At 37.3% G+C, this 8,764-nt stretch overlaps 1 protein-coding gene across 2 annotated transcripts; it reads right to left on the minus strand.

The window, feature by feature from the left end:
- Nucleotides 1–2,025: 2,025 nt before the first annotated feature.
- On the minus strand, nt 2,026–5,468 carry LOC111332815 (nucleoside diphosphate kinase B). Of its 2 annotated transcripts, none has more exons than XM_088733850.1 (6): nt 5,285–5,468; nt 3,864–3,998; nt 3,146–3,247; nt 2,688–2,747; nt 2,382–2,434; nt 2,026–2,193 (listed from the first exon to the last, which is right to left on the minus strand). In XM_088733850.1, the coding sequence occupies exons 1-6, from the start codon at nt 5,450–5,452 to the stop codon at nt 2,079–2,081; spliced, it is 633 nt and encodes a 210-aa protein (XP_088589976.1). In that variant the 5' UTR covers nt 5,453–5,468; the 3' UTR covers nt 2,026–2,078. The 2 variants fall into 2 exon arrangements, with proteins under 2 accessions (XP_088589976.1, XP_088589975.1); XM_088733849.1 differs by lacking the exon at nt 5,285–5,468 and adding an exon at nt 4,834–5,116.
- Between the last annotated feature and the right edge of the window lie 3,296 nt (nt 5,469–8,764).

Raw genomic sequence — 8,764 nt, forward strand, 5'->3', positions numbered from 1 at the left:
AAACCTAGACCCCAGACAAAGAAACAGCACTTTGAAGGTTGAGCTGTAATGTTTGTGGAACTGATAAATAAGTCTCCAGATCAGTCCACATTCTTCTGAGTTATAGAATTAAAAAATGAAAGAATTATATGCTGGCTTTTGGTATTATGGGTTACCAGATGAATTAGAAAACACAGAAGATCTGTTGATAAGCATCACGCATGATTTATATTCATTTGCCAAATTGTGTTTACGACTGGTGTAGTCAAAATGTGTGGTTCCAGAAAATATCCATAGCCCCCCACGGAAGACTTTTGATTTGCACCCCCCCACCCCCCCAGGATTTTCCGTTCCAGGCGGTCTTTGATGACCTCCCCTCACCCCAGGAATTTCCAGAATTTTAATCGGGGACTAAATTCTTACCACCGTCGGAAATTCAAAGTGGTTTTTGTACTTATAAAAAGAGAACGTGAATACTAAGTTGGTTACGTAAATGCGGTAGAATTTTATTACAACACTGAAAACATTAAGGTTAGCTTTAATAAAAATATAACGCTTTGTTAAGCTTATACTTTTAGCATCTTTGCCATCATTTTGGCAAATCAGATCCGTGTTGTTTTTATGTAAAATAATTTATAAGCTTAAACATCTGGGTTGCAAAATTTAAACTGATTTAAAACGTCGACTGTTCCGCGTACGTTTTCGTGCTAACTCCGATGAGAACGTTTCACTCGCTTAAACAACTTTGCAAACGATAGTAAATAAAACAGAAACTTACAAGGTTCCTTTGTCTACACATTTTGTCACTTTCTTCAGGTTGATTCTTATTTAAAGACCTAAAACTTCACTGGCACACACATGGTAACAAGGTTTTGTGTACATCGCCACGATTTGCTAAAATAACTAGGTAGCCGGGCGTTCTGAAGGAAGGGCAAGAAATGGGAACGTCCATGTTGAGATGGCCATTTCAAATCGTTTTGACTCCGTTTCGAGCTTTGGGAGGTTGTAGCGCTAGCTAACTCAAAGAAAAACAGAAATAGTAAAGCTTATAATGTTAAATTTATCTCAATCTACATCTACATTTATTAGTCTTGCAAAGGGGGGCCATCACGCAAGACAATGGCCAAGAGTACTGACTTTTGTTTCAAAACAACGTACGTATGTTTTTGTGCTTCAGATCGATCGTATATGCTGCTTTAATTAAATGTTTTGTACGTGGTTCTTTACACTTTGAAAAAGTAGTATCCCACGAAACCCCCCTACCCCTCGGAAATTACTGCCCTTGAACCCCCTCCCCCTCAGAATTTCCAATGACCTTCTGTGGGTGGGTATTGTTATTTTCTGGAACCACACAATATCAAAAGGAGCTGTTAAATGGATTTTTAGTTGTGGTCTGAATAAATTATTATGACAAAACCCATGAAGCCAAAAACAATTTTTAAACACAAACCGAAACAGTTTCTACTATTTTAACCTCCGGTTAGTATTTTTAGTGTTTGGTCTCAAATTTAAACCTTAGTTTGTAGTCTTAGTCCTTAGTGTCATCTTTTATTTTAATATTGAAAACCACCTTTGGCTGATTGGAGGCCTCCTGTTAAAATATTATTTATTTATTATTGTTATTAGAAAAGCAGCAGAAGTTTTGCGGGTGAGTTATTCATTGTTCGAGTAATTGACTGATTGCCTAGCTTCCTGCACAAGGCAAGCCTGTATGCATATCTGGTTTGTCAATTTTCTTTATCTTAGAAGCAGCACAAAGAGGTAGCTTATGATATATACAGAAGAACAACAATTACCCAAGAGTGGAATGGTTTTCAAGGTAAAGGAAACAACAACAAGCAATAGTCTGATTGCTACACATGAGTACATACCACTGACTTCAGTTTTTGTTACCAGTAGGTTCACAACACAATGGGTTATAATTTGAATATATCAACAAAGTTGAAATAGTAAATTGGCCACCATTACGATTGTAAAAGCTGACCTTTCGAGCGTTAGCCCTTCGTCGGAGCGAATAGGGGAATTGTGGGTTATAACTAAAATAGGTTATAGGTTTGAAAAAATTCAATTTATTACTACCAGTTATTACAGATCAGTCCTTATTCATAAATATTTCCAGATGATGTCAGATTCCACTCCACAATGTCATTCTTGAACCAAAGATTAATTTCCTTTTTAGCACTCTCCACTGAATCACTTCCATGAATGATATTTCTGCAGAATCAAAGGATAAATAAAGTTGTAGAACTAATAATAAAAGACAAAGACTGAAAAATTACTTCAGTATCAATGCTAATCCAAAATGTGAATACAAATTTTTGCCACTTTTTAACAAGAAAATAATGTACCAAAAAAAAAAAAAAAATTATGAACTACGAGTTAAGGAAGGCTAAGCAGCTTACCTTCCAATCTGGATACAAAAGTCTCCACGGATTGTTCCTGGCAAAGAATTTGCCTGAAGAATACAAAGAGGTTTAGTTTTTGAGTGACTTTTTCTCTTACTGCTATGAAATTCACATGCACTACAGAAAAATTTTCATTATTCAGTTTTAATTTAACATTTGCTACAATGTTTATGTTCATAGCTTCTTGTATAGTTAACTTTTTTCATTTCTAAGCTTGTAAGTAACCATTCATTTGTACTAACTGGAAAACCTGAAATTCAAGCTTAAAAATTATGATACATTAAACAGCTTTCATTTACTCACTGGGTCTGTTTCTCCAAGCATACGCCGTCCTGTCTTCACAACATTGAGACCTTCCCAAACCTGCAGGTTAAAGAGAACCTCAGAATCTAGACATTGCCAAAGGTTCAAGAAAATTACACTCAGGTAAATTGGTTATTGTTGGGGCTGCAATGAGAAAACTGCTAGCCTGAGGTATCTTCTGTTCAATTCTGAAGATCTTACAGCCATTTCCTCTAACTGATAACTATATATTCCTTTGTCTACTGGTCCTACAAATTTAAAGTTCATTCAAACAATATTCAACACTAATTATAAATTATCACAACTTGTCTGGTCGACAGTACATTAAAATTGTAAAAAAAATTAATTACAACTTACTACAGAGGGTGAAATAGGTAACATTTAATACAAGTCTAGAATAATTTAACCTTCAGCTTTAAGCATTAAGGCTAATCACCACATTAATATTTATCACTTACCATGGCCACCACTGGTCCATTGGACATATGTTTTACCAGGCCTGGAAAAAATGGCAGATGGCTGAGGTCTGCATAATGTTCCTTCAGAAGGGATTCATTCGCCTTAAGTAAATGGAGAAAGCATATTTTACATAAAAGGTGAAGTCAGTTCACAATCAAACAACAATGGTTTATTATATGAATTTCCAGAGCATGAAAATTTTGAAGTTATCATTATCTAACGCAATGCCTAGAATATTCTACTCCATTAGAGGTAACCCCAGTACTAATTAATGGTATGAGAAAAATTTCTTGAAATTGACTCTGCTTTGGGCTTCAATCCTGTACCAGTTGACTTCACAGGGTTAATGAAAAATTAAAACTGTTGTGTGTTTTTCTAAAGAACCAGCTCAAATGTATCCCAGCAGAGTCAAAACCCTATTTAAATATGCCTTTAGTACAGGCAACGATCTTTTACTTTAGGGAGCTGCGAGCTTCTCAGGTTTTCCAAAGAAAAAGAAGTCTTTTGGTTTCAATGACGAAATAATGGCCAAAAATACACTACTTGTTCTTCAAGTGAGAGTGCAGATTTCAAAATTTGTCATGGATAATAAATAACTAGGTAATCAATTCAGGAACTCAATCAACTGCCAGGTAAGAATTCTCACACAAACTAGAACATAATCCAAAAGTTCCAAGAGCTCACTATTTCAAATATAAACAGTAAACTGTTTCTCACCCGCATAAATTTCATGGCTACTAATTTGAATCCTTTCTGTTCAAAGCGTTTAATGATTTCTCCTATCAAACCACGCTGGACTCCATCAGGTTTAACCATGATAAAGGTTCTTTCTGATTTACCTTGGCCTTCAACCTTACACACAAAAGATTGCAGTCAAATATCATAAAGTTTCTGAAGAAGAGTTGGTATATCCATCAGGGCAAAACACACTGCCTCTTGGAGCCTCTGTGACTAGCTATTGCATTCTTCATAAAGATGTTTGAAAAATAACTACCCAGTTGATAACTTGCCAGCTAAGTGTACAAGTTTAAGTATCGAGTACAATGAGGTATGAAATAAAAGTTGCTACAGGTCAGATCACATACACCTAGGATCAGGAGCGCCACAAGTTTATTAGCCTTTTGGTTAATAAGTGCCACCCTCTAAATAAAGATTTTTTTCTTACTTAGTTACTTGCTTACCCCTTAACTTGTGGTCAAGAGGTGGACATTTCCTTACACATAAAAATGGTTAAGTGTTGAGAGAGGTCAGTGTGAACAGTTGACTACTCTGATAACTGATTAATCACAATATACCATATTCAAGCTCTTGTCATGATAAAAGCGAGGTTCGACTGGGTGAAGACATTCTTGTACACTAAATGTACGTACAAAATACCATCAACATTATTAAAGAACTTTTCGGTTTGATTCGTGAATATTTCACCGCCATATTTTGTTGAACAATATGGTGATACGATCACTTCCTCTCGTCGTCTTGTTTTAACAAATTACTCTACTATTTATAATATCTCAGAGGCCAAAAAGAGGGGTTGCACGAGTTATACTGTCGTTTTGGGTACCGAAAATAGTCCGCAGGTATAAAAATTTTCGAGTCATCCCTGTTCGCAGGGAATAAAGGGCACCAAGTTCCCTTCACATAGAATTAGACTTCCAGAATAAATTCTGTAATAATTCACAATTCCCACCTTTGTTGCTGCGTTAACATTTCCAAAGAGCGTAAACTTTTTCCTGTACAATTGATTCGCAGCAAATAGTCCCGCAGTAGCAGCCGAAGCACCGATCAGAACAGGTCCAGCGAATTTAAAATAGGACCCGCTTTCCTTAGAATGAGAGGTGAAAGTTCTCCTAACTGCAGCTGCTCTAAAGGCGCTGAGAGAAGAACGTAACAAAACGCTGGTTCGACTGCGAAACGCCATGTTATCCGTACACCACGAGGAAAAAGATCTTCTTAGCAGCGACCGGGAAGGACTGAGTCAGTTCATTCGTTTCCATCGGGAGTGGGGTTGAGTAGTTAAACTACAATATTTTTAATATTACTTCACTTTTCAGATTCCACCTTTTTCTACTTGATTTGCTGCTTGCGAAGCCGCAACATAACGTCTGAGTGTCATACATTTGATCCTGTGGAGTTCTTACCTTGCATCGTTCGCTGTCCTCGCAAAATTGCCGCGATGTATAGGGAGAGTCCATAGTAGTCACTGTTTCGTCGTTAGCATCTCGAGGTTCCTTTTCAGAATGTGAACTATCACCTTTTTCCAATACTGCTGTAAAGATTGCGATATTTACTAGTATCGAGAACCTCATCCTGTCTGTTTCTGATCTGTATTTAATGAAAACAAATGAACAGTTGAAAGAAAAAAACAAGGGAGTCTGGGAACGAAGCTAAGAAACAGGTACGTTGTCAAAGTGTTTTGAGCCAGTCTCTGAGTTTTGGGTATCCCCGTTCCCAAAACACTAGTGTTCTGGAGATACCCAGAACCCTAAAAGTGAATTTAATAAGAGACTGGGGCAAGTAACATGACATCCTCTTTTATTTGTCGTGGAAAAGAATAATTGCTTGCACACATCAGATTCTCACACTTGAGATTGTGGCTGGTAAAGAAAGGTGTTCGTGTGTCTTCAAGCATCTTGGAATAAGCGATCAGATAGCAGTTTCAAGTTAATTGCTTCGGATGTAATGGGCAGAGCAATTTACTTGAGATTGCTGACTGATCGCTCATTCCAAGATGCTTCACAACAATGAAACACTTTACAAGTTGTGTGCAAGTTGTTCGCGTACGAGTTGTACGCAAGCTCGCACGTAAATCACTGGTGCCGAAAAGTTTGAGTACATAAATTCCCAGTTACGGTGAAAACTCTGTCTCTTGGATTCCCTCGGGAAACAAATAGTGATATTTAGAAATATATTTACAGATCTCTCATTTGCGAACCTTTCTCATCGCACATCAAAACTTGGTAGTAGTACCTCTCCAGTTACCACGTCCCTCATCGTTTCGAGACATTTTTGACCTTCTCCTGAAGTGCTCCCTGGTGAGAGTAGGAAAGCATCGAGTTGTGACGAGGAAATTGGTTCAGGACAGACACGGTCATAACATTCTTTTGTAAACGTTCCAACGGTAACGAACTCATCGATTGACTACCAATGTATAAATGTTAGTAAATTGATTTTCTCGTAATATCGTGTCTGCAACACGTACTGAATGGGAGATTAACAAGTCGCGACAGTGACATGTAAAGGTAAGTTCTTTCTTGTCTTTCTTCATATTTTCAAGAAAACTTCTGTTTTATCGAGGAAATTAAAACCCTTTTACTGAACGAGATAAAGTGAGGTTTTAACCATGCCTCATCCGACAAAAGAGGGAAAAAAGGTAAATCCAAGGTCTGTTCAGGATCAGGGGAATCTATTGCCCCTTGCCAGTTAAGCCCCGACAAACAATTAATTATCGACCATTATTCGTTTCGAAATCTGTGCCAAAAACTACATTGGAGGTCAAAACACCTTGGGAAAGTTATTTGGAAACATGTCCTACAGCCAAACATTTTGCAAAATACCATTTTTTCCAATTCAGTAAGGGTGTGCAACACCACCCCTCCACCCCTAACAATGTTGGTAAAGTAAATTCAGCATTGTTTGGGGGGGGGGGGGGTAAGAGGGAGGATGAGTTCAATATTACCGTTAAGTGTCCCAAGACTTTCAACCTCCGTTGTAAATTTGATTGACTGAAGTGTCAGAAATACAGATCGGGCGAATATATTCGAATATCCACTGTTGGTGTACAGTCTGTTTATCAATTGTCTATTAACCCAGCCTGATCTCTCTGCTGGCATTCACAGTAAATTTACATTATTTGCCTTGGCTTCATTTCCTCTTCTTGAATGTTGCTGAACCTTCTAGCTGTCTTAAATTAACTAAAATGATATTTTTAAGCTCAAGTCCCACGAGAAGGTTAAATTAGGCCACAGGGTTCTACAATGGTGTGAAAGGAAAACGTATAATTTTCTGAAATTTAAAGAATTAAAGCCAAACTTTACGATTGAGCAAAAATTCATTTTTTCACCAGGTTTTCTCTTGTATCACATGGCACATTCCGATGCTAGTATGATTACAGAAATCAAATCTTAAGCATTTCAGCCAGAATTTTCCGTTAGGCTCAGTGTCAAAACAAACATTGCCTGTACACACATCCGCTCGATCCGTTGATCCATGTCGTCAGAACAATTGCAACTTACTCGGCTTATGCTTAGCAACAAAAGGAATTTCTAATCAGTTTTCTTTCATCACAATTATTATTTAACCCGACTTAAATTCAAGGCAAGGTGCATTTTACAAACAAACGCCTAGGACATTTGAGCCAAGCTTAAGAGGTAACTTCGTGATGTAAAACAGTTATATCCGCCTAAGGGATCTTATTTAGTTACTACGCTACACAAGCAAATTATTTAATCTTTATCTTATCACTACGATCAGCATCACATTATTTGCCTGCCTATAGACATGACGTGCAAGTTAAGCTATTCCAGAAATGACTTAATATTAAAATAATTCCGGAAAAATAAATCTATATCAGACTTGCCATATCGCCGCTTTCGTTTGCGGAAGCGGTTCTTTCTAAATATGTAATATTGGTCCAATAAGGCAAGTGTCCAGAACACAGCTTATACTGGTAAAGATACTGTACAGACAAATCTGCACTCACGATCTTCCACTATTCTGACTTTCACGAAATAGATGATGACTGTTTTTCATAAAATCGGTCATAGCTTTCATTGTCCACGCCCTTACCGTTCATCGAAATGACGTCAAAATGTCAGTGCAACCGAAAATACAGAAAAACCACAAGGAGCAAACCGTTTTCAGTCTCTCTTTCGACTGCTTCCTGAAAGCCGGCGCAGATTTCTCTACCTTCTCACTCCAAGAACACCACACAAACATTAATTTGATTATTCACAGGTTCGTGTAAAATGATTTTCATTCTTTACATACAATTATACCCTGTATGCCGCAGACATACCATACATTCGCACAAATTTGAGAGCACTGCATCAGTTTTCAACCGTAGTGGTCAGGCTTTTTTTTTTTTCGGTATTGAGTTGTATGTTTATAACTGGCATTAATCAATTAATTTTCGGTCGTGAACGGATCCCAACGAGAAATTGTTGTGTGAATTACCATTTGTTGTCATGAATATGAAGGCGATGAAATGAATAGAATGACGGGTTACATAGTTTATTTTAAAACGGTTTCCACTATTCCATTACAATCTTTAGTTTGGATACAATGAATATGTGAGGTTCATATATTTTGAACTGCGGTATTAGATACGTATGATGGACGATCCTCGCAATAGAGAGCGCTATTTATGCAATAGCGAAAATCAGACCTGAAAAAAAAAAAAAAAAAAAAAAAAAAAAAAATCGGGCCTGTACGGGATTCGATTTTTTTCAGGCCTGATTTTCGCTATTGCATAAATAGCGCTCTCTACTGCGAGGATCGTGCATCATACGTATCTAAAACCGCAGTTCAAAATATATGAACTTCATATATTCATTGTATCTGATTTATCATCACGGGTTTATTACGAATGAACTTAACAGCCTGCTCCCAGTTGGCTTGTT

This window comes from Stylophora pistillata, chromosome 9 (assembly GCF_964205215.1).
Source record: "Stylophora pistillata chromosome 9, jaStyPist1.2, whole genome shotgun sequence".
Lineage (NCBI taxonomy): Eukaryota > Metazoa > Cnidaria > Anthozoa > Scleractinia > Pocilloporidae > Stylophora > Stylophora pistillata.